Source organism: Aplysia californica, unplaced genomic scaffold (genome assembly GCF_000002075.1).
Source record: "Aplysia californica isolate F4 #8 unplaced genomic scaffold, AplCal3.0 scaffold00452, whole genome shotgun sequence".
Taxonomy (NCBI): Eukaryota; Metazoa; Mollusca; class Gastropoda; order Aplysiida; family Aplysiidae; genus Aplysia; species Aplysia californica.
This window is the reverse complement of record NW_004797722.1, coordinates 258783-283378: the sequence shown is the minus strand read 5'-3', so window position 1 is coordinate 283378 and position 24596 is coordinate 258783. Positions and strand designations below refer to the sequence as shown.

Below are 24596 nucleotides of genomic sequence, written 5' to 3'. Positions count from 1 at the left end.
AAGATGAACAACATAATACAAACACAAGATAACTTTTTTTTAAACATCACCCTAACTAAACTAAGTACAGTCGAGCTTGCCATGACGGCCACCTGTACAAATGGCCACTTTCCGTTTCCCACCTTGTGTTTTTTTTTTCTATATAATTTAACTGTGTAAAACTGTCACCTGTCCAACACGGCCGCAGCCACCTTATTTTATCAACCCACGGTCAAATTTACCTGCCTCAGGCGGCCAGGTGAGGTCATTCATCGCCCAACGCTTTATCATAAATTTTGAATCGGCCCCTCACGCTGTGGACGGGCCGTCATAATTCATTCACCTGTCGTTATTGTTAGCCCCTCCAATTAATATTTACCCAAGTTGACCAATGGGTAGGCTTAACAATAAATTTTCAATGGCTGGTGAGGGAAGCGTGATCCATCATAACGTATAAGCTCCGCCCACAACTCATGCACAAATCGTGTGTAAGGTGACTGGTCACTGTTTTGTTTACCTAATCTGTCACAAAGTAACCACGGACGTTGAGGTGAACTTGCGACAGAATCGTCGCTCGATCTCCGAGAGGCGATGACCCGTGTGTTTGTTTTACCATGGGACTCGGTCTTCATCCTCTTTCTAACATAATATTTTGTTTATTTTACCTTTGCACAAAATCAGCAACAAAAAGAAAGCTATCTAAAAAAAACCAAACCAACTAAGCAACAAAAAAAAAACCCAACCCTTTCTTACACCCCCCCCCTTTTTTTAAATTTAACCCCCCCCCCCCCCCCCCAAAAAAAAAACCCTTTTTAATTCTTCTTACGAAAGTCCCAAGCCTAAAATCAGCCCTGGTTTGGACCTCAGAAGAGAATGATTTGTTTTCGTCATTTTGATCAGTCATGCCTAAGACGGCCACCAGTGTTATACTTATACAATCACTTTTCTCCTTGATAAAGGGTGGCCGTTTTACACAGGTTTGACTGTATACTTTGCCAATATTACTTGATATCTAGAATTAAAGGGATGGTGAGGATTGTATTAAAAAAACAAACAACTAACCTTTCCAGTAAAATAAAAATGATATGCCAAAACAAAGTCCACCTACAACAAAATATAGAGATAAAAACACCTTACTCACTACCATATGCATGCCTGCTTAAAACCCTGTAAAGCATTAAGGTAGACCAACTTTCAAAACTCAGTATGGTATGTTCATTAAAAACAAAATATGAATTTTCTGTGGTATCTAAAATTAGTCTTCACAAATGTTAATGTTTAAACATCTGACACCAACATGGTCAGGTAATTAAAAGTTACAACATCATTATAGCGTTTCATTGTCAAACAAAGTCTTGTGTAAGTGAACCATGTTAATATGGATCAACAAAAAATGAAGGCCAGAAACACAAAAAATAGAGCAAACTGAAAAACAAAGAAAATATAGAGAAACATAATAACATCAAATGGAACTTTCATCTCTTTTCCTGTTAGACTTTACAAGCAAGAGCTAAAGAACCCACTATTAAGCCTTTTATTAAGGCAAAACCAGCCTGAAAATGAAAGAGTATACACACATTTCATTTTACAACAGGCTCCACTGTTCTCAATGGCATAGTATTCATACCTTCTGCACTACAATGTCATAAAGATGGCCTGAAGGTCAACTGGAAAGACTCACACTTGTACCACAAATGTGATCAATTTAGGAAATTTACAGGGCTAAGACAATTTGTAGAGCTTGATCATATTACAGTATGATCTCACTGTCATTAATAAAATTCATTCAAAGATTCATACTCAAATACATAAAAGTTTCAGGCATACTTCTGTGACCATTTTGAAAGTTCACACTTCAAACAACAATGAAAAATATACAAGAGTAAATTACCAACATTCGTACTTCCGACAATAACATTTAATAACACTAACCATACAATTCTCAGACCACAGAATATGGCATGTAAGTTTTGTCAACATGAACAAAAGCCTGCTCAGACACCCATGACAAAGAAAAAAGAGTGTAATATCCGCTGTGGATGTAAAATACAGGCTTCAATAATGAAGGGCGGTTCTTTTATAGCATGCAATATTGAGTTACCATTGTGAACGTGCTGCCATTTAGAGATACCAAGACACAGGCAGCAGCGGCATTAGGAAGTAGACATATTGCCAACAAATAAGAGAAGACCTTTTACTCACAACAATATCTCATTAAAGCTCTTCATTTTTTTAATTATCAAAAACCACACATTAAAAAATATGTTAAAAGAAACAGCATTTTAACATGAAACAATCAGAAGAGCAACTCCAGTTTTCATTTTCATATCCTATCAATTTTGAGCTGCTTACAAGTAAGTTGATTTTCGATATACATTAAGCCACTGACCTCACATTTGTAAAATTTCCTTTTTAAAAAAAAACAACCGCAAAATATTTATTTACAGTGAAACCTCCGTCATCGGCCCCTTCTTCGAATCCTTTTTCTTGGCAGCTTCCTTTTCCTTTTTCGATGGCTTTGGGGCCTTCTCTGGTTTAGGGGCCTTCTCTGGTTTAGGGGCCTTCTCTGGTTTAGGAGGTTTCTCTGGCTTGGGAGCCTTTTCCGGCTTTGGGGGCTTCTCGGGTTTCTGAAAATTGCAGAAAAGAATAATGAATAAGTGAACAAAACTATGCGGAAAGTTTTTGATCAATTGGTAGATGTCTCCAAAGAAAAAAACTCCCAAAAAAATTTCCTTTACCAAATACTGAAAAGAGAAAATGTAGGTCGGTAAACACATGAGAACGATATTTCTTTTTGTGATTGTGACATGCTTGAAATAAGTATCAAACAGGGTGTAAAAACACCTTCACTTAGCCAATTTCTCTGAAATTTTACTTCTAAAGGAGATAGGACAAGAGCATTTCTTTTTCTTTCTGTAAATACATTTTATATCAGAACTGTCATCATAATGTGCCAGATCTGAAACAGACATCAGCAATCATGGTTCACCATTCATTTCTTTTCTAAGATGCTCTAAAAAAAATTACATTATCTTAGTTTTTCGCAATCACCCATCTGTTCAGGTTTTCCAACATTATCATAATAGATTTGGAATATTGAATGAATAAAAGTTATGCCTGAAAAAAGAAAATAACACTAGAACTAGAAACAAACCTTTGCCACCGGAGGCTTTTCCTTCCCTGGTTTCGGAGCCACCTCTGGCTTCGGCTTGGCTTTGGCTTTGCGCTCATCTTCTTCCAGGTCAAGGGAATCCAAACTGCCTCGAGGGCTGTAGTTCTGAGTATCTTCCTCATCAGAGTCCTGCTGTCGTTTCGGAATCATTAGAGCCGCCAAAGGGGTCGCGACACCTCCTCTCGACTCATGGTTTGACACTGGCCTTCTCTCAGCTTCTGGCGATGCTCTGCGTAACTGTTTAGGAGATGCTCTGTGAACTGGTGGAGGAGACTCTCTGCGAACGGGTGGAGGAGACTCTCTGCGAACGGGTGGAGGAGACACTCTGCGACCTTCTTTAGGGGAAGCTCTGCGAACCTCATCTGGTGATGCTCTTCGAACTTCATTTGGAGACCTTCTTCGCATTTCATCCGGGGAAGCCCTTCGCACTCCGATTGGTGATTCTCTCCGTAATTGAATGGGAGGTGCTCTTCGCTCCTCTCTAGGAGACCTTCTCCGACTACCTCGTGGGGAATCTTGAGGGGCAGAGGGCAGCCTTTCATCAAGGTCATCTTCTTCCTCTTCGTGAACTATGAGAAACAACAACAGTAGGTTTCAGACAGTAAATACGTCAAAGGATTTCTTTATACATTCTTGTACTACTTAGAGATAGTACCCCTACTACATACTAAATACAGCAGACCAGGTCACAATCTTTCGACTCCATTGTGGCGACAACAGACTTAAACACCACATGCACACTAAATTAAAAGTAGGAGAGTCCGCGATCTGTGAATGTGGACAAATCCAAGAGGATGCCAACCATACCTTTCAGCACTGCCCATGCTATGCCACCCTTCGTACACAGACGTGGCAGAATTCTTTTAAAGAAACTTAACACGGGGCAAAAACTTTGAAAAACTTTATCTTCGATTTTCTCAAAATAAGATTTTTCGGGAAAGCCCCCTTGTGCTTAAAAGCGACCATATCTTCTGAGAATTTTTATACCATTCTTTAACCTTTCAGTCAATTTTTAAGAAAATGGTAGCTGTTTTAAACATGATCAAATTTGCTGAAGTCGGTAACTGAAACAGAAGTTATGAAAGTGAGCCGAAACCATAGTCCCCTGAACATCCATGTCAATAGTAAACAACTGAAACAGGTGAGAGAGTTTAAATATCTTGGCAGCACTTTTTCTGAAAACAGGTCCATAGACAGAGAAATAGAAATGCGAACGCAAAAAGCCAACGCTGTCACCCACCAGCTCGCACCTCTTCTATCTCATCCAAACATCTCCATGGACACAAAGAGACAGCTTATCACCTCAATATTCATACCAACATTATGTTATCAGTGCCAGACCTGGACCTTAAGCAAAACCCATGAAAGCAAAATCACTGCATGCGAAATGAAAGGTCTCCGCAAAACCCTTAACATCACAAGACGAGACAGATAGAGAAATGAAGAAGTAAGAGCAGCTATCGGCACTGAGTCCTGCCTGCGTTACATATAAAGACAGAGGATAAAATGGTTTGGCCACCTGTTACGCATGTCACCTGACCAGCCAGCCTTGACAGCCTACAACACCAAGCACTCAGGCTATAAAGGAAGAGGAAGGCCACGCAAAAGGTGGATCGAGGGTGTCAAGGAAACCCTAAGAAAACATAACATCACAACTGAAAGAGCTGCGGAGCTGGCCTACCATAGAAAGCTGCATCTCCCCTCGACGCTTAACGGCAACAGAGGATGAAAAAGTAAAAGTAAGTAAAGTAGGTAACTGGCTGTAACCCCATGTTTGACAGACAATAAAAGAGTACCAAGTGCACCAAACATCTCCACAGTAACAGAGTACAATCACTATAACATAGATATGGAGCCTAATTTTTTTCAAGACATTTCATCGCATTAAACATGATCTGTCATTTTTTCTACAAAAACACAGAGCATTGACCCCGCCGGCGCCGCACCAGCCCCCGCAAGTCAGCTCTATTCTGTAGTTTGCTGAGTGCTCTCCGTGTGGGGGGTCACATGCTTTCTGAGCTTCGCGGAAGGATTGATGCAAAATTATTCCAAGCCTATTACTTTATTCTAATAGAAAATGAACTGTTCTTTTGAGCCGGTATTTTACATATTTCGTGTAAAAAATGATTTTTGAAAACTTTGACAGTATTTTTAAATGCTTTCTATTTAAACGCCAAAGGCCAAAAATATTCTTTCTCCGCCAATGAAAAGACGGTATATAATTATCAATCTTTCCGCAAAGCATTTGAATACACGCATGTCAATTTTTGAACTGGCCAACCACGCATTCCAACCGCAAGGGGCTTCGCTTTCCACGGCGATTCTCCAGCTCCTAATAATTGGACATATAAACAACTTACACCATTGTAACGAGGAAAAGCTGAACTTTTACAGGGTGTACAGCATTTGGTGTTTGAGAGGGAAAGAGCGAAGTAACAGCGATCTGAATTACCCCGATTTCACTGTAACCATGCCCTCAGAAGGCCGCGAGTGCCAGCGACGCCGTGTTTTTGCTACCTAGTAAAAGAGTATGATAACTTTCCCAGTTTATCAGAGCTAACTAGATGAAAAACAGAAGAGAATGAACTTCAGTACACATCAGCCTCTTTCTGCTCAAGGAAGTGCATATCAATCAACAAAAACCTATTGAACTTTTGAATCAGAAGAAAAATACAGGGTTGCTTCGATTCTAAATGCAAAAAAAGAATTCGTTCATCTTTCACATAAAAACTGGGAAGAAATAGAGCCGACAAACAAATCAATTCCCCTTTATGAGTCGTCCATTCAAACCCTTAACTCGATCCATACGAAAGCCATTAAAATTTCAGTATTTTCTACATTTTATGAGAATAGTAAATAATCAATGTTGTCCAAATATGATGTGATTAGTAAAGAAACAAAATTTTTCAGGAAAAAGAGAGGGAACACAAAATGCAACTGAAGGAAGACAACAAGGTACAAAACTAAATAAAATATGGACCCTGCTTGGAACAGATTTTTTAGACCTCTTTCTGAGAATATAGGTAATCCTAATATGGAATTATATGTCCGAAAATTGAAAATTCTTTCCATAATTAAACAAGAACAAAAAAAAATTAGATGGATACAAAATAAAAGCATAGTCACAATTTAGCTCATCAAGCAAACGACTAAATCAAGATAATTTAACAAAACAAAAGCTAGTCAAAGAATTATGTAACTGCTGCATCTTATGCAGAATATTTTGTACACCACATTTCTCTACTAGAAAATAGGCTTCATGGATGTTACAGTTTATGACTATGACATCAAAATTATGAAGGACTACTGTCTTTGCAAAGAAAACCTGAGTTAAAACTTACCATTATGCCTAATGACATTGCGTGTGTTGAATTTTGGAGATTCTTCTCTGGGAAGAGGGGACTGTAAGGGTGTGCGGCCATCATCCAGCCTCTCATCCAACCTCTCATCCATGATGACAGGAGCCCGGTCGCGAGCACCGCCACGTTCACGCTCATCTCTGGCAGTGTCAAACGACATGTTGTGTAGGTGATGGTTTCTTTGTTCCAAGTACGGCTCATGGTGATTCACTGAGGGTGAAAGAGTGATCGTTGCACTTCAAACTGACAGTCACACTCTTGTCTATGCAAATGGTGCAAAAGACATGTCACATCAACAAAACAAGTACCAGTAAAGAACCTCTCAGATTAGGCCCAGACTTTTGTTGTGACATACTTTTTGTACTTTTTTTTCACAAATCTAAAAATGTTAAAAATGTTTTTAATGACAGAACCACCCAATGTGACAAAACTATGGAATTTTTTTTTAGCTGTGGAGGGCCACAGAAAAAAAGTTGCATTCAGTCATTGAGTTCGTAAAAAGGGAGATAGGAATACACTGTTGCATAATGTTGTCATAATAATATATAGCCTATATGACAGAAGTCAATCTATACATTTCAGATTTTCCCTTCCCATTTATAGTATGGGAATGTAGAACGAACAGTCAACACATTGGTAGCAAACTTACTGGAACACAAAGAAGACTGTTGCTCAGGGAAGGGCCCAAATCATTTTTTTTAAAGCCCAAGCTTTTAAATCCGGCCTATAACATTGGTTGCTTGATCTCTAACATCAATCTATAAGATCCCCTACACATACACACATAAGAAATCTAGTTATACAACCAGAACGATATATCCTGCAATAGTGAATTGGTAATGTTGCATTTCTTTGTATCCTACAAGCCACTACTATCATTTAGAACACCATGACTTCTCGAAAAGATCTGATGAACAAAGTTAAGCCTCCTATGACTCTCACAAAAATGAGTACAAATAAAAGAAAGTACATTCCACACACCAAAAGAACCACTCCTATCTGTAGCAGAGTGTGTTCACTTAAAAGATCTCCCTTGTGCTTAGGAGCACTCCAAACATTTAGACCAGCAAGTTGTCATTTCAGTAACAGTACAATGGGGAAGAATGTTCATACCCTGGAGTCTATGGATTCAAACTACTTTTGCCCTTTCTTAAAACCAAACACAAGCTTCAGTGTACAATTATGTAAATCTAGCGGTCGGTCAAGCAAAGAGCATTCAGGCTAACAAGTCTTGTCGGCTCAGGGACCAAAATTCAAATGACTGGCTCAATCAAACTGAAACAAGCAGATCTAGAGGTAAGCAACTCACAATTATCTCTACTTCGTGCTCTGTTGTTGTTCAGGACAGAGTTGAGCGACTGGCGACTATGAGTACGCTCAAACTGCTTGGAAGGACGGTCAGCCATTGAAGCATTTTTGCGTGTCTCATGCAGCGTGCGACCAGAGTAGCGATACTTGGAGCCAAATCGAGGGAAACCTGATCTTTTCTTGGCATCTTCTGATGTTCTCAACCTGGTGAAGGACAAAAGAGAAAACCTTGAGATTGCATGACAACAGATATAAGAATTGAAATTTCTGGTAAAATGGCATCCTTATATTATCTGCACCCTCACATTGGTCTTTCATGTCCTTGAGTTTAAAAGAATGTCTTAGTACTGTACACCAACGAGCAGCTTATGCTTCAAAGCACTTCCATTTTGGGGCCCCTCAGACTAAAACCCAGAGTATTGAGAGCTCTAAGCTTGACTACATTCTCCAGGGCTAACTGTATAACCAGCGAGTTCTTTATGTGGTGTTGTTTTTAAAAGCCTCTGTGACTTCCACAGAGCTGTGGGCAAATTAAGGAAGCTGATATTAGATCGTACATTGCTCTTATTCATTTGTCATTTGTTATTTTTATCTGTAGGTCTTGCCTGTCTTAACATCAAATTGCCATTAACAGGGCGAATGAAAACACCATAAAAGCTGAAACACGTAAGTGTGTTCACCACAGATTGTTAATAACATAGTTGCTATTCTTATTTTCATCACCAACTATATTTTAGCATAACTTGAGGCTTGATTTACAAAATCAGCCAAATCATTTAACTGTTGGTTCGATATTTAGTAGAAAGTTCATATTTAGTAAATAGAAGACAAAGAATAATATAAAAGTTTGTCAGTTACAAAACTTTACAGAATGTAATTAAAAGTTGAAAATCCTCTATAACTTCTACATTTCATTCAAAATAAGATCAATGTGAAGTGAAGCCTCCCCTCCAAATGGTTAATCTTGTAACACAGCAATCACTGCAATAAGCCAGCAGACAAAGATTGTGAGTATTACCGTAAGAAAGCGTGATGCTCCACAGCTATCTTCCACAATCTCTTGGCATGTTTGTTGTTCGATAAGCGGAAAGCAATCCAACTTTCATAGGTTTCAAACTGAAAACAAATCATGTGCCTTCAAATAAGTGTCAGTTCATTGAAATGGATGAAAATCACACAAAAACAGTGACTGGTAATACAGTGACAAGAAGAAGAGCATTAAAAAAAACCTCAACAAAATATGGGAAAACAACAAAGAGCAAAGAAGAATCTAACAAAAGCTTGGACTGCAGTCTTGGGAACCAATCTACTTTTACCCTTCTGAAAACCAAAACCACTAGCACCTGAGGTGTAGCAATTAGGTGCTTCAATGGCGCATGCAGAATACATGAGTTTGATTCCCATGCAGACAAAAATTTTATTGAGCATCTCCATCTTTCTGCTAGGACGTTGCATCCCTCTCAGCACGCGTCAGCCCTTGAATAGGCAGCTCGTCTCCTAAATGATCTATACAGTGTCAACGGGAGCTTGAAACTATTACAATTCCAAAAAAACAAACAAAACTAAATGCACGTCTCAGTGTGTAAATTAAATCTAGCGATCAGGCCATGACTGCTTCGATTTAAGTCAACAGATTCTGCAGGCTCAAGGACTACGACTCAAAGGGACGACTAAACCACACTTAAATCATGAGAGGTCATTCCTTTAAGAAGCAATATATTGTCAGCAAGATCTTAAATGCACTAAGCCCACAATTTTGAAAATTTTCTGTATTGCAGTTCTTAAACCTGTGGTAAAGGTGGCATGTGTTCTAGAAATATCTCGTCGAAGTTCAAATTCTAAGTGTTGAAAAAAACAAGAAAAAAAACAACATAAATACACTTTTGTTTTCTAGGCTTTGAACATTTGATCAGCTTGCTGATGGCGTAGCCACACACAAAAAAAACACACTGTTTTGGCCTTACCTCGGCAGGTCTAATTCTCAACAGAAACTTGTTCCGTCTGTAAGAGATTTTGAGGATCTTTGGCCACACGAATCTGTTTATCCTTAAGTTGTCTCTGTACACGGAGATGCCGGTGGCGCCCACTCCCAACATAATGTCCACAAAGTCCGAGTCCTGGGGGAAAACATTCAGCGCATTTTACTTCAAATACCAAATGAAAGTTAAGATTTGAAGAAACTAATAAACAACAATTTGAATGTTTTTAAAAGATATATTTCCTAACAGATAATAGAGAAAATATGCAACAGAATTCAATTATTATACAACAGTTTACATCTTATAAATGAAAAGGTGCATTTCTCATTCCACTTTCAAACATTGAAATGTTTTATATCTTCATTTGAAAAAAATATCATGGCACTCTCTTTTAAGTAGTACACATAATGTTGTACACAGTTTGTACAAGCAAAAAAAAGAAAAACAAGCCACTGCCAGAAGCTGACAATGCTTTTGGGGAGTAACTGCACCACAATTATTATTACAGTCTAGGCCCACTTGATTACTTGAAAGTGATGTCTTCTTACTCCTCAATACAAATTACTTTCATTTCACCCCCCCCCCCCCCCCCCCACCAAACAAACAAAGCATTTAAACAAGCTCCAAATTCATACAAACACAATAAATGACCTAATGACCCAAACAAAATTTTTAAAATCAACGTTTGACTATTTTTACCTTTGCTCTGTGAAGATCCATACCATAAAGGGCAATCTTCTTGCTGTATTCCAAGTACCGCAGCTCAGCATCTTCTGGAGTCAGGCCCCTGCAAATTATGCAATACCAAACAGACTGAACTACATGTATGTGTGTGTGCATGTCATTTCAAACAAGCCTAAAGAGTGATTTTTAAAAACTACATATAAACTCTAAAGAACACAATGGAGCCAAGTACCACATATCCTTGCACTTGTGATAAGGTTGGCTAACCCCAGTGAAGTAAATTCTACAGGAGAAGCAAAAATGTATTTTGTTTGATCCCGCAGCAGCTCAGTGGCCAGTGGGTAGTTCGGCTTTATTTTCAACATTTTATGAGCATTTTTAGACAATTTAGACCTATATATGAAATAAATTATACACCATTGATTCGTCAAATAAAAAATCTTTTGATACATTGTGGGTTAGCTGGTCTTATCACGAAGGCAATGATATGGTGCTTAGTTTTCACAACAATCTAAACCTTAAAATTAGAGAAACAAGAAACCGATTTAAATTATCAGTCTATTTGACATAAAAATAATACAAGTTGAAAATAACTACTTCACTCCATTTAAGTAGTCAACCATTGACCTGAGAAGTCCGAGTTCTCAGTTAATAATCGTTTCACAAGAAATGTCAAACTTTGAAGATATACCGCAAACTGTCAAAATGATATGGTAAAGTAAAGTGTATAAGGGCAATTCAGCATGTACCACTATGGAAGCTTTGAGTCTTGAATTCTCTACTCATTACGACTGTACATTAAGTAACAAATATAAAACAACACTGTTTTAAAGAAACCAGTACATTAAATGACATAATGGGAACTAGCATGGAAATAACTGGTCAACAAAACAAACAAGCAACCACCCACCCCCTCAAAAAAAAATTAAATTAATACATTTTTAAAAAATTGATCAAAATGGCATGTTGTCCTGTGCTTACTTGTGTTGCCTGTGGAGTGTGGATATCTTGTACAGCAGTTCCTCACTCTGCTCGGGGGCAAAGGGCATGTCCTGGATGTACTGGATGCCCGTGCCGTGGTCCAGGGGGTCATAGTCACCGATGTCAGCTTGCACGGCATATGACCCCAGCATGGCATGGGTGGCTTGTGAACACGGCAGTCTACAGGAAAAAAATGCCAGATACATGGACTTAATATCTCCATTCTCTTTTTACTCTCGCTTCAGTGCTTTCATCTGAAGAAGTTGGTTGGCTACATAAGCAAATAGTCAGCCCATGACACCAGAAATACCTGGTCAAATAAATAATTTTATTCAACAGCATAATTTTTTTCCCATTTTGTTTGTAAATATGTGAAATTTAATCTGAGTGACAGTTTAATAAACATTCAAATAATAATAATAATAATAATATAAAAAGGTAAGTACGATATTCTGCTCAACTGAAAACTTCCTGCTCCACTGTAAAATTTGAAACAGATAGCGGCTAAAATGGCTACACAATCTTTAAAAACAATTTTCATACTGATAATTGTATACATGTTTTACAGCCAAATCAACACAATTTTGATCAATCAGTTCGCCAGCTGCCTTGACTCTGCCAGTCAGGACTAACCCGACCTGAGAAGGACACAACATACCAGCATACCAAAACCTCTCAAATCAATAGGTGCCATTTCTCTTGATGTCATATGTGGCGAACAGAATTGTAAAATCATGATGTTTGCTTCGGTCAGAAATGGTAAAAAAACGTTTCAAGGAAGAAAGACGAGTTACACAGAAATATTCACAAAGGCCTCTCAGCAGAAGCATTTGCACTATACAAGTCAAACTTGAGACAAAGTAGGCTTCAAAATTTTCCAGGCGTGGGGTATTTATTTTCCAGGTGTGCAAATCAATGCCTGTGTGCATACACAAATTACATTTTATTTAGTAAAAAATTGTCTAAAACGGCCACCCACTGATAAGAGGAAAAGTTAGAGTAAAGAGAAGCACATATTGACACAATGATGGTTATAATAGTAAAAGAGTGTCCTATTGAGGGAGTCTTGTCTTACCTCCCACTGATTATGTCTCTTCTAATTTGCAGCACAACAAGATATCTGAAAAAAAGAAAGAATTTACAAATAGTCCAACACAAAACAAATCAATGACTTGTCTTTTCTTTTTCTTTTTTGAAATAGAAACATCTTGATAATAATAGCATTGAAAATAAGGAAAAGGGAACCATCCATATCAGAAACATCACAAATTCCAAAAAGAAAGAAAAATAAAAAAGCCAAACAGAAATGGAAAAGATGTTTTATATATAAGTATAACACATAACACCTACAAGAACAATGTGTTTCTTACTTTGTCACTATACTTAGAACAAGGTGAAGCAAAACAAGCCATTCAAATAAAAATGTGAATACAATCAAATTATTAAAATTATCAATATTATAGTAATGAAGTGTTTGACCACACAGTACTCTTAACCATAATCTGCTACATGACCACTCACCAACTGAACATTCAAATATTCCCACACAATCTTTCAAACTTTGCACCACACAGTTGTTGACAACTCTCTAAAAAATTATCTCCTTTTTACTGAACTCAACTGAACTACACAAATAACAGGGATGAGAAGAAGAGAGAGAGAGAAAAAAAAGAAAAAAAGAAAAAGCAACTCAGTACTTCAGCATCAGGAAAGCAACATATTGTCAGAAACTTTAAAATTATGAGAGAAAAAAAAAATTCACTTCTTAATAAATATTTTTTTAAACCCTTTTAATGCCATATTAATGTACTTAGTGTGTCATAGAATTACACAATTTTCCACATCTTGAAGTACCCGGTATGACAAAAAGTGTCATACCAAAAGGGTTCATGTGACAAAAAGAAGTTCTGAATTAAAGACCCTGAGGATGACTTCCTCTAAAAAAGCTACAGCCATACCTGGTCAAACTCTCCGTCAGCTGAGTTGGGTCTGGAGGATAGAATTTCAGCGCAAATTCGAAATCCATTTTACCACCTGAAACACATAAATATTTGTAAGTGGATCATCATTTAATTTCTCTTTAAACCTCTTGTTTCAAAGGGAAAAGACAAACATCAATTCCCTAAAACTGCAAAAAATCTATTTTAAAATACCTGATTTCTCTGTATGTTTGTGGTACTGACTACCACAAACATATGAATTTTTGTGTTAAGGGTCCATCCTCCCTATAATTATAATCTTAGTGGGCTGAGGTGATTAAATTGTAACATGAATGTTCTATAAGACTACAATTTAAACAGTAATGGTTATTTCATCTTCACATAAAGTCCACTCCGCATGTGTTGAACTCGCTTGAGTTGATCTTCAATTAATTATCTTTTTCTCCGGTCCCAGTCTCTCTTCTTTTTTACAATTTATTTTCAACGATTAAGTTGAATTTCAGATGAGTTGATTTATTTTTCATTCACCCGATGACATCAACTCATCTGTAGTCGATTGAAGTAAAGTTCAGACTAAAATTTGGAATAACATGTACAACAATTCTACAAATGAGATGCAGAACAGTAAAAAGTACTGAAGTAGCTTAATTTTAGTTAACCCTATCCATACGTCGTGTATTACTATCGTATCCATACTACGTGGGGAACTCTGTGCCACCACTTTCCAAAGAGGAAATTTACTTGTTAATCCAATCCATATGCTTTGCATCTAAGTCAGTCAAAATGACTTTTTGAGAAATACTGAAAGTTTCAAAGAGATTTTACTAGAAGTATTCTAAAATGTGAAGAATGCAACCCCGGGGGTACAAAATGACCCCAGGGCGTATGGATAGGGTTAATGGCACTTACGTTTCTTCTGTTTAGTGATTTTCTTATGTACATCCAGCCAATACTGTAGAAACAAAGCATAAAATGATAAGCACATGGTGATGACACAAGTTATATTAAGTAATAGGTGGTTTGTTCAAATGTGTGAGTGCTTAGTGTGGGGGGAGGGGGGAGGAGAGAGAGAGAGAGAGAGAGAGAGAGAGAGAGAGAGAGAGAGAGAGAGAGAGAGAGAGAGAGAGAAAGGGGGAGAGAGAGAGAGAGAGAGAGAGACAGAGAGAGAGAGAGAGAGAGAGAGAGAGAGAGAGAGAGAGAGAGAGAGAGAGAGAGAGAGAGAGAGAGAGAGAGAGAGAGAGAGAGAGCTGTCAATTGCTTCATTCTTCCAGTCCAAAGGCTAAGCTAAAAAAAGATATTTCAGCTGCGAAAGGAAAGGAACAAATTCTTTGAGAGACAAACATAAGCAACAACAAGATACTGCATGCTTCCCCTTGCACATCAGGTACATTGAAATGCTTATGGTGACCTGCTGACCTCTTCCCAAAGGTCAAGATCTCTGACCCCCCAGCACAAGCTGGGGGATGTCAAGTGACAAACTGCCCCGCCTCACACCACAGTAAATTACACTAGCCCAGTCACCACAGGGAAAAGCAGTATGTCCATTTTACTACTTGTGTGTAACAATTAACAATGTTGCACAAGAGGCACTTTGCACTAACTGGTGTCTAACTTGACAAATAAAAATTCTAAAAGTAATTAACTCTTTTGGTACATTGTTTCTAAGATCAGATCTGAGGTAGCTTAAGCATTCCTGCTCAGGCTTATTTGTGCTGGCTTGACAAAACATTATTATAGCACAGCATTGAGACAAAAAGTAAAAAAAAAAAAAGAAAACTTAACATCGTAACAAATTTAAAAACATAGACTTACTCTACTCATAACAAATTCAAAAACACACTCTACTCACCCGAGTATTATCTGAATCTCCCTCATATTTGAATGTCAAACCGAAATAATCCCTCTCCAGGAGATCAACATAGTCACAGACCCTTTCGAAAAGCAGCTGACCATAGGAACGTTTCTGACAAAAAAGAAGAACCAAAAATGATTATGAATGATATGATTTCATTCCATCAACATAAAAAAAGTAATGGAACTATCATCACTTTGGTGAACAGTTTAAGAAATAATGGGGGTGGGGGGAAGGCAGACTGAAAAACTGAGGCAGAATCTTGTTTGCTCAAATTGACCACAACCATTAACTAAAAGAATGTTGGTGCAGTGCTGATGCCTGATACAATTTAAAGTAATCACTGTGATTGTTAATGCCGCAGATGAAATTGATACACACGAAAAGCTTACCAATAATCAGTTTATATACTTTTATGAAACTGGTAAACTTGCATGTCTAACCAACTTCTTCTATATCTTTCTTTTTACTTGTCACGATTCTATATTTGGATATATAAATATTGTATTATTGTTTCATATGGATAAAGATTTGTTGAACATTTGATTTTGATGGGATCATTAATAAAACAATCACCTCCTGGGTAATATGAACAACATAACGTCAAAGAGACTTTAAAATGGAATTCTCCTTCAGGTGTCAGGTCTGAAAGAGACACCCACGATCATGGTACCCCATTCTTTCCTGCCATCAGCTCAGTTTTTCTGATCGTGTTATTTGTCATAAAGCTGTTCAAGCCATTTGTAGGCCTGTAAGTTATTCTCTGACTTTCTATGCTTTTCTTTACCTGTATGTTTCCACATGGTAGCAGTTTCTCAAGTTTACTTGTTCTATTTATGTGGCCATAAGAATGTCAAAGGCATACAATTGACTGCTGATTATATGTACACTCCTTCCTTTCTTTAGTTTATACTCCCATTCTATGCAATCACTTATGCCCTTTCCATTGACTGTATTGTTAATTATCACAGCAACTGAGGAGACATTTCAAAGCTGTTAACTGCATTGCAGGATTCTGACAAATGCCATTTCATTACCCAATTTGGCATTTCTCCGAGTCTTGCACCCAGCATTCAGAGGTGTCAGTGTATCTTACTAAAGACTGCTATTTTTTTCAGCCAAATGATAAAACAAGAGCTAATATTGTTGAAACAAAAAAAAGTGACAATATTGCGAAGATCATTTTGCAACAATAAAATACCTAGAGATGCACTCATGTTTTAATGCTGAATTATTGCCAAGACACAAGAAGTGGCAGTATTAATGAGGAAAAAAAGCCAGCTGAAAGTGTCTCTAAAAATAAAAGATTCCAAACAAAGAATAATAGTTAAATTGATGATCTTACATCGATAGCAACTTCAAAATCTTCTCCATTTAGCAGCAGGACCTTGCACACCATTGGGCGAGGTATTCTGGTTTTATTTTCACTTGGTGGAGGGGGTCTTGTGATCTGCGGAGGGCCACTACGGGGCGGTGGGGGGCTGTCGTCAGCCATTGTGTCATCCAGAGAGGCTGTGTCCACAGGGGGCACAAACTGCAACAGCTCTTCACTTAGAAGAGGTTCCTAAGTGAAGAAAAGATTATGAAAGTATTTGTATGCATTATGAAAAAAAAAGAGACAAGACCCTCACACTCTGTCGAGTACTTGAAACTCATTATCAAACTTACAGAGATCGTTACATAAATTTCTTCAAAGTTTACATGCAAACTGTTAAAAATTGCAGGATGTATACAGTAATATTACTAACACAAACACTGTTTTGCAGAACCCCATAAATTACTTTTTTCTACTGTAGTTAAAGCATACATGTATGATTTAAAAATACAAGTGTTTTGCAGGTCATCATGACATACTATATTATATCAATTAATTATGATTATAAAATAGTGGACAATTCTCATTACAGAATTGTATAAAAATGTAACACCATGTCAATCGTTTCCATTTGCAATTTTCACAGTGCCCTGATGGCTTTTCACACAGCAGTGTAGAAGCATTGGAAGCAGTATTTATAGGTAATTCAAAAAGGCAGTCCATATGGGCTTTAAGACAGAAACATAAATTCCAACTCTAACTTTTTAAAAGAACAACACCAGTTAAAAAGAAACACTTTTCGTCACAAGCACTTTGTCACAATGCCCACACACAGAAAAGTTTAACTATTATAAACATAAAAGGTGGGAGGGAATGGAGATGAGTTCAGGAAGCAACCCATTTTTAAATGGTCACTCATTAGGGAACCAGTGAACTCGTCACACGGTGAAGTCGAAAAACGTGTGGGGTGTTCACCAAAAAAAAAAGTATCCAAATAACAGTGGACTCTCGTCACACCTCCTCCACCAGCCATCTTGTACCATTTTAGATTTGTTTTATTGCATACAGTAAGGACATGCACATTTTTAACAGGTTTCGTATTGCACCCCAAAATGCGTCCGTTTTCTGTTTAACATGTAGAAACAGACAGGTTGACATGCGTAGATTTTGACTGAATAAACTCTGTTTCTGCATTTAAAAAATATTGATTATCAATAAAAGTTGACATGTGTGGGTTTGCCTGCCAACCCACGGTGAACTCGCCAAACGACAAGTTTTTCACAAGTCCAAGTACGTGACGAGATAACTGTGACGAGATCACTGGAGGTATGTGACTACTATCGGGCAACGAGGTAACTGGAGGCCACTTATTAGACCAACATACAATTTACAAACGTTGGTGGATATTTTTTTACATAAACCCTCTGCTCTAATCAGTTGGTAAAATGACTCACCATCATATCACAAGTCATAGACTTTAAACAATTTTTACTGGTTACGACAAAAATTTATTTGAGAGTGAGAGAGTCGTACATTTAATTCTTGACATCAACTTCAGTTTCAAACTGAACAAATTTAACCTCACATCACTAATTTATTATTAAATTTTTAAACTAGAAATTCCACTAGAATACACATGTGGTAAGCTTAGAAATCCTGCAAATAACTGAATGAACCAAAAACAGGAAGACGGATCAATGACCACACGTCTCGTCTGCTTGGGGGGGGGGGGGAGACCACACTGTACATAACTGTGTAAATGACGTGAATGTTGATTACCTTGATTTGGATGGGAGTTTATCGGGCACAGTAACAGATAGATAGAGTTGCAAGAGTTGATGTTGATTGAAAGGCTAAACAGAGATCACCAATCAAACCGTCGTGTGTACAATACAATGATGGATGTCTGTTCGCATACCAAATCACCGGTAAAAGCCCCTAAACACCAAACCAGGAAATGCACGTACTGTGATACACACACCAGGAGAGTGACCCGTCCTTACTTTACTTTATCACCTTTTTGCGTAAAATTCGATTAAAGTAAGGTATATAAAACAACCACTACTTATAAAGACTTATACAATATTTCTTTATTGCACCAGCATCAACATCTAAACTCATAAATATACACGCTGAGTTTCGAGTGAAATTGACTCGTTTTCCATGAATGAAATCAATGGGTTCAGTACAAACATGGCATCCACTAAAAGCCACACATTTGAAACTAGGACACGGCAGCGACACAGGTAAAGTAAACGAATGCTGCATACTTCAGCAAAACAGTCCACAAAACATCAACAGTTCCTTCAGAAGAATAAGCAAAAGAGTGCAACATCTTCTTCAGAAAACATGAAACAAAAATTCGAAATTTACCTGTACTGCAAGAAAGGTAAAAGAAAGCCACAGGCAAACGCTGTGAAAGCGCGAGTGTGTTTACGCACCTATTGGTTCACTTCCGCATTTACCTGTGCGACGTCACGACAAGGGAGATAACTGGTATAAAAAAAATTGTCTTACCTGTAGTGTGACGGGATGGTGCGTACGTGACAAACGGAATTTCTAATTGGAAAAACCAAATGATTGTTCAAACATGGAAAGTTCTGATCATCTCAACTCCCGGATTTACATATTATTCTTCTGTAAAACTGTCGTTGTGTTACAGCATGTCCTCTTGGTTTCATTTCTGTCCTTCTTTCGTACACCTTGACCTCTTCAGTCTTGTCCTCCTCGTTGAGGCCGTTGTCATTATCATTGCGCATCCCCCCTCCTCCTCCTCCCCCCGTCTCCTCCTCTTCCCTTCCCTCTCCTCCCCTTCTCCCCCCTCCTCCTCCTCCTTTTCCTCTTTCATCTCCTCTTTCTTTTCCTTTCTCATCCTCCTCCCCTCCTCCTCCTCTTCCTCCTTCTCCTCCTTCTCCTCCTCCTTTTCCCTTCTCTTCCCCTTCCCCCCCTCCTCATCTTTCCTTCTCATCCCCTCCCCTCCTCCTCCTCCTCCTCCTCCTCCTCCCTTCTCCCTCTCCCGTCCTCCTCCTCCTCTTCCACTTTTTCTTTCCCCAGGTCACACTATAACCTCCCCCCCCCTCTTGCTTGTATCTCCACCTCTTTGGTCGTCGCCCTCTCCTCCTTCACCAAACTCATGTTGTACACACAGAATTCTGTGGTTGTACACGAAGTTGTACCTGTGGGTGGTTGGCGGGTGCTCTGGTGTGGGTTGCTTCTTCTTTCCTGTCAAACATCTATCATCTTGATCTCTCCTTCTCCTTTTTTTTTTTTTTTTTTTTTTGGGGGGGGGGTCCTTTTTACCCTCTTTTAATGTACAGAATAGTGGGAAGAAGAAGCTAGCCCAGGATATAGAATGGTGGAAGGTGTTTGTCCGTGGCCTATACCCTGGTGCAGGGTGAAAAAGGCAATGATGATGACCCTCTTTTAATACCTCTAATCTTCGGCACTTATATTAACTTACCGTGTTGCAAGTGCCGTAAAACTCTTCTTAAGATAAATAAATAAATAACGTAAAATAAACATTTACAAATAAATAAATAAAGTTGTACCTGTAGACAGGCCCAGAGACCGTTGGACAGGCCTATGGTTTTGTTACTCTCGAGAAGCTATTGTTCCCCTTTTCGCTCGCCATGGGGGTTTGTGAGGGATCAAGACACGGGAGTAATTCCAAGATAATTATCTGGAGTGTAGGCTACAGTTAAGCCGTGTCACTGGAAAGCAATCAATCAGGTCTCAGAGGCATTACAAACATTTTAAAAGTCCCTTTTTTTCACCCCAGATCTATAAGCTTTTGTCTTTTCTGTGTTTGGAAAGTTATTGCTCCATTTTGTTTCGGAAATATAATTCAGTTACACAGTTTTGTTGTTGTTGTTGTTGTTGTTGTTGTTGTTGTTGTTGTTGTTGTTGTTGTTGTTGTTTCTTTTGGGTTGTTGTTGTTGTAATGTAGGTGCTTTTCACACCCCCATTCGACCCATATATCATTTAGGAGGTGGGCTTTAACCAACCCGGGCAGGGAGAAATACAATTTCCCAGCAGAAAGAACGAGATACTTTATCAGATTTCTCCTCACACGCGAATCGAACCCCGGTCTTCTGTGTGCGACGGCGATGTGTCTAATAGTTAGACAAAGAGGTTATGATAGTAGGCTACTATAATGCTTTTATTTATAACCTCTTTGAGTTAGACCATAGACGCGCTTGAGCTATGTTATATTCGTCAATGAAGAGTAAATTACTTATTTAGTTTGCAATAACATGGGTTTAATTAATGCTCCTTTCAGAACTGTGGGCTATTAACAGTAGGAACGCATAGCCCCTGGCAACGAAAGGGTTCATGGGACCTTCGAATTTATAGCACATCTAGGCCAATGGCCGAACCAAGTTAGGCGGAGAGCTTTCAAAACTCACCAAACAACCTAAGTCTTACATTTAGAAAGCCCCAGTGCTGGAATTTGAACCACGGCCATCTACATCCTAGCCAAGCGTGACACGAACTGAGTGTAAAATACTACAATGTACTTATAAAAAGTAGTTTGAAATGTCTGAAATGTGATGCTGAATAAGTTCAACACTCTTCATGAATAAAGACGAATTCGTTTTAATCCAATTCAGCCATACGTTTTTCTTCTTGCCATACTAGACAATTTTCCCACCCTCGCTCACTCACCTTCACAGTCAAAACCTGTACTGTACCCCCTCCCCCCCCCCCCCTCCTCCCTTAAAGTTGAGAGTTTGTCCCCGTACCGTTTTCACGTTAATTCGGTTATAATATATATAATATATATTATTGTGTGTTATGCTATTCTCTGAGCTCCTTCGTTCTTTGTTCTTTGAAAGCGTGTCTGTTATTGATCGAAAAACCCGAACACACTGTGTCAACGCAACACGAGGCGTCCATTGTCTGAGGTTTTTAACGGTCGCTTGTTCGAACTGTGGGGCTGCACAATACGATGATGTGTTATAAAGATTTGCTCCTTGAGAAAGGTTTTGGCAGACAGACAAGCTGTAAACTATATGAGTGTGTGTGTGTGTGTGTGTGTGTGTGTGTGTGTGTGTGTGTGTGTGTGTAATACGTGTATATGCTCATACATGTGTGCACATGACATAAGATTGAGAGTCAGAAGAGAGACAGACTGAATGAGAGAGAATGTGGGAAAAGGGGGGTGGGGTGGTTATGTGATAATTGTAAATGATTCTTAATGTTTTACGTCTCCATCAACAGCAACTTGGGTTATTAATAACAACTCTATCAGTTGCTGATGTTTTTTCAACAGGGATTTCTTTGTCGTATGATCGATAGATCGTCCAGGTTTTGTACAACTTATCGTTACGTGTAACCGGGCCTTTACTCTAAACGGCCATCTTTTCAGCTTACATCTTTCAAATCATTCCATGAGTTCAGAAAGAGAATACTATAGTTCAGATTTCAGTGTGTTTGGGGAAAATATTATGCTAAGTGAACGCATGTTTTGAGAACCATTAGTGCAAAAATGTGTTCACTTTAACTATAAAATTAAAAGTGTCACTGGTCAGCTGTGACGTAGGCCTGAGCAAAATGAGTCTGAGAAGCGGGAAGTGCTGTGAACACTCACATTTTCGGCATGGCAGAGATTGATAGATTTAGTATTTTGTATGGATTTATGAAGAAAAGTTTTCAAAAAATTTAGATCTGGCCTCAATTGTTGTTGGGAAATAATATGATTAAGTTAAGACAAATCGATTCAAATTGCTGTGAAATATATGGGTGACTCTGATTCACCCGTAAAAGAGATACAGTAGAACACAGCTATAGCGGGACTTTTGGTTCCTGAAGAAAAATCCCGCTGTAGGCGAGTTCGTGCTGTAGGAATGCAAAGGGGAAATTACCGAAAATTTTCTTTAAATCCACATGATATCCTCCCTTCCATATATATCAATAAAATTTGCCCATTAGTCTTCCTTCTCTTGTCAACTTCGTTAATTAATCTCGGCCTTTAATTCGAGAGAGAAGCATTTCCCTTTGTCCTTGTTGGAAGCCATCTTTTCCTCGGTCTCGTTGCTTATGCTGTCAATTGCACCGTTCGGCCTACTGTAGAACTGGTGAAGTGGATGTGTGCGTATGCCTATGAGCATCAACGATCGCAATTCAAGGAAACAGGAATCACACACTATACGCTCTCCTCTTCCTTTACTTTATGGTCTTGTCTAGGCTTAGGGATATAGCCTATGCGTTCTCATACTAAGCGTCTAAGTTACTGCACATCACTTTTGGAGTGGCTCACGTAACGCATCTCTCCGCATTCCGCACCATCTCTCTCTGCCGCCTGCCCCACCTCACTCATCTCTGGACTTGCCAATCACAACGCCGCACCGCTGACTGCCAGTTAGAAGCCTGCCTAGATGTTCTCAGAAACCCATGTACGCGTCCAATTCAGCCTTATTTTTTAAATATATAGCCCAAGTCTGTTCCAGTCTTCCATCCAACTCCACGTCCTTGATTTAAACATTTTAAAAATGAGTTTTTCGGTTTGAAAAAAATATTTTAGATTGTTTGTTGCTTTTGGCTTTTGTTCTTTTGTTTTGTTTTTTATTTATTAGTTTGTTTGTTTTGGGGTTGTGGTTTTATTTTATTTCAATGTGAGTACCTTACGCTGACATTTTCGAGGACCCTTTTGGTCGAAAGGGAACCTTTATGTTAATGTACAGACACTGGTTTAACCCGGCCAGGCCCGGTCCTGACAGTAGCGACAAGCAAGGTCGAAGCAACCTAGCTGACTCCTAAACCGAGCAGTTATGTCGATACTGTCGTAAAGGTTCACGGTGCTATATATAGCTACAGCTTTCTTTGTTTCCTTTGTTTGTTGGGTTTTTGCTTTTTCGGTAATACCAGAGAGTAATACTTTGTTCTATATTTACTTTGAAAGTAAATCTAGCACTAGTTTACACCTCTTTTTTTTAGCCTAGCAGCGGTGATGTAATGGTTTCATTCTCCGCATTTGACTTAGAAGACGTGAATTCGATTCAGGGGCTCTCGTAGCCTAGAGTTTAAGGTGTTCGCCTCTCATTCAAAGGTCCCGGGTTCGAATCCGGGTAGCGACAGATACATTTTCTTCCCTAAAAATGGTCTCCTGTCACCTCCTTTCTTGCTCTCTCGCAATGCTCTGTCGTCTGCTTTCGTCTCCACTTTCTGCCCCCACCTGCTTACCTCCTTTTCCCCCTCCTCTGGGCTCCTGGCTCTTTCCGCAGCATTTTAACTGTTACTCCTTGGCTCCTTCTTACTGCTATCTTTCAGCTACACCCCTGATCTTCTGGTAGGAAAGATCAACACCTATCCTTCTCGGACAAGGCGAATTCTTTCTGCTCGGACCTATATATAGCCTTCTATTCCAGTCTGCTCAGGTTTAACCAGCTCGCCTCCTAAATTGTGTCGATGGGGGTGTAAAACGTTCATAATGAATCTCAAACGGCAAAACTTGCCAAAATCCCAGTGTATTATTAAATACATCATGTTCACAACGAGCGAATTTGTAAAAAGAGTTTTTATTATAATTACACAACTCATTTTGTTTTTCCAGTCACTCGAAGTTTCTAGGTCTACATTTATTATCTATGGTTTTGTTATTGTAAAAAAAAAAAGAATGAGGAAAAGAGAGAAGGCCTTTTTTTCAGGTTGAGCACGAACATTGAAGTCACACATTTCACTGAGACAGCAACGATTATTAAATTTTATTAGTTTGGCGGTATGTCAGATTGACTTAAGGCCGTGTCTATGGGTAACTAAGGCAATAATAATAATAATAATAATAATAATAATAATAATAATAATAATAATGATAATGATAATAATAATAATGATAATAATAATGATTATAATAATAACAATAATAATAATGTTATTATTATTATTAATTATAACAATAGTAGTAATAATAATAATAATAGTAATAATAATAATAATAATAATAAATAAATAAATACATTACACTATATTGTTCTCAGAAAAGCAATTTGATTCACAATGGCAAACATATATACCCCATAAATACATAA

The 24596-nt window shown here is 38.4% G+C and overlaps 1 protein-coding gene across 2 annotated transcripts; it reads right to left on the bottom strand.

Moving 5' to 3' along the window:
* Nucleotides 1-804: 804 nt before the first annotated feature.
* On the bottom strand, nucleotides 805-19046 carry LOC101857351 (band 4.1-like protein 1). 2 transcript variants are annotated; one of them, XM_005105097.3, is made up of 14 exons: nucleotides 18943-19046; nucleotides 16600-16818; nucleotides 15252-15365; nucleotides 14312-14354; nucleotides 13421-13496; nucleotides 12538-12582; nucleotides 11463-11642; nucleotides 10497-10584; nucleotides 9783-9935; nucleotides 8837-8934; nucleotides 7820-8022; nucleotides 6493-6720; nucleotides 3134-3720; nucleotides 805-2606 (listed from the first exon to the last, which is right to left on the bottom strand). In XM_005105097.3, exons 2-14 carry the CDS (start codon nucleotides 16747-16749, stop codon nucleotides 2421-2423), a joined length of 2151 nt encoding a protein of 716 aa, XP_005105154.1. In that variant the 5' UTR covers nucleotides 16750-16818; nucleotides 18943-19046; the 3' UTR covers nucleotides 805-2420. The 2 variants fall into 2 exon arrangements, with proteins under 2 accessions (XP_005105154.1, XP_012941743.1); XM_013086289.2 differs by lacking the exon at nucleotides 18943-19046 and adding an exon at nucleotides 18349-18560.
* Between the last annotated feature and the right edge of the window lie 5550 nt (nucleotides 19047-24596).

Excerpts from the sequence above, each read along its gene's own strand:
- LOC101857351 (XM_005105097.3), bottom strand. The coding sequence starts at position 16,749 with ATGGCTGACGACAGCCCCCCACCGCCCCGTAGTGGCCCTCCGCAGATC. Across the intron at positions 12,583-13,420 it reads CTGACGGAGAGTTTGACCAG|ATATCTTGTTGTGCTGCAAA; the intron begins GTATGGCTGTAG and ends TCTTTTTTTCAG. Across the intron at positions 11,643-12,537 it reads AGAGACATAATCAGTGGGAG|ACTGCCGTGTTCACAAGCCA; the intron begins GTAAGACAAGAC and ends TTTTTCCTGTAG.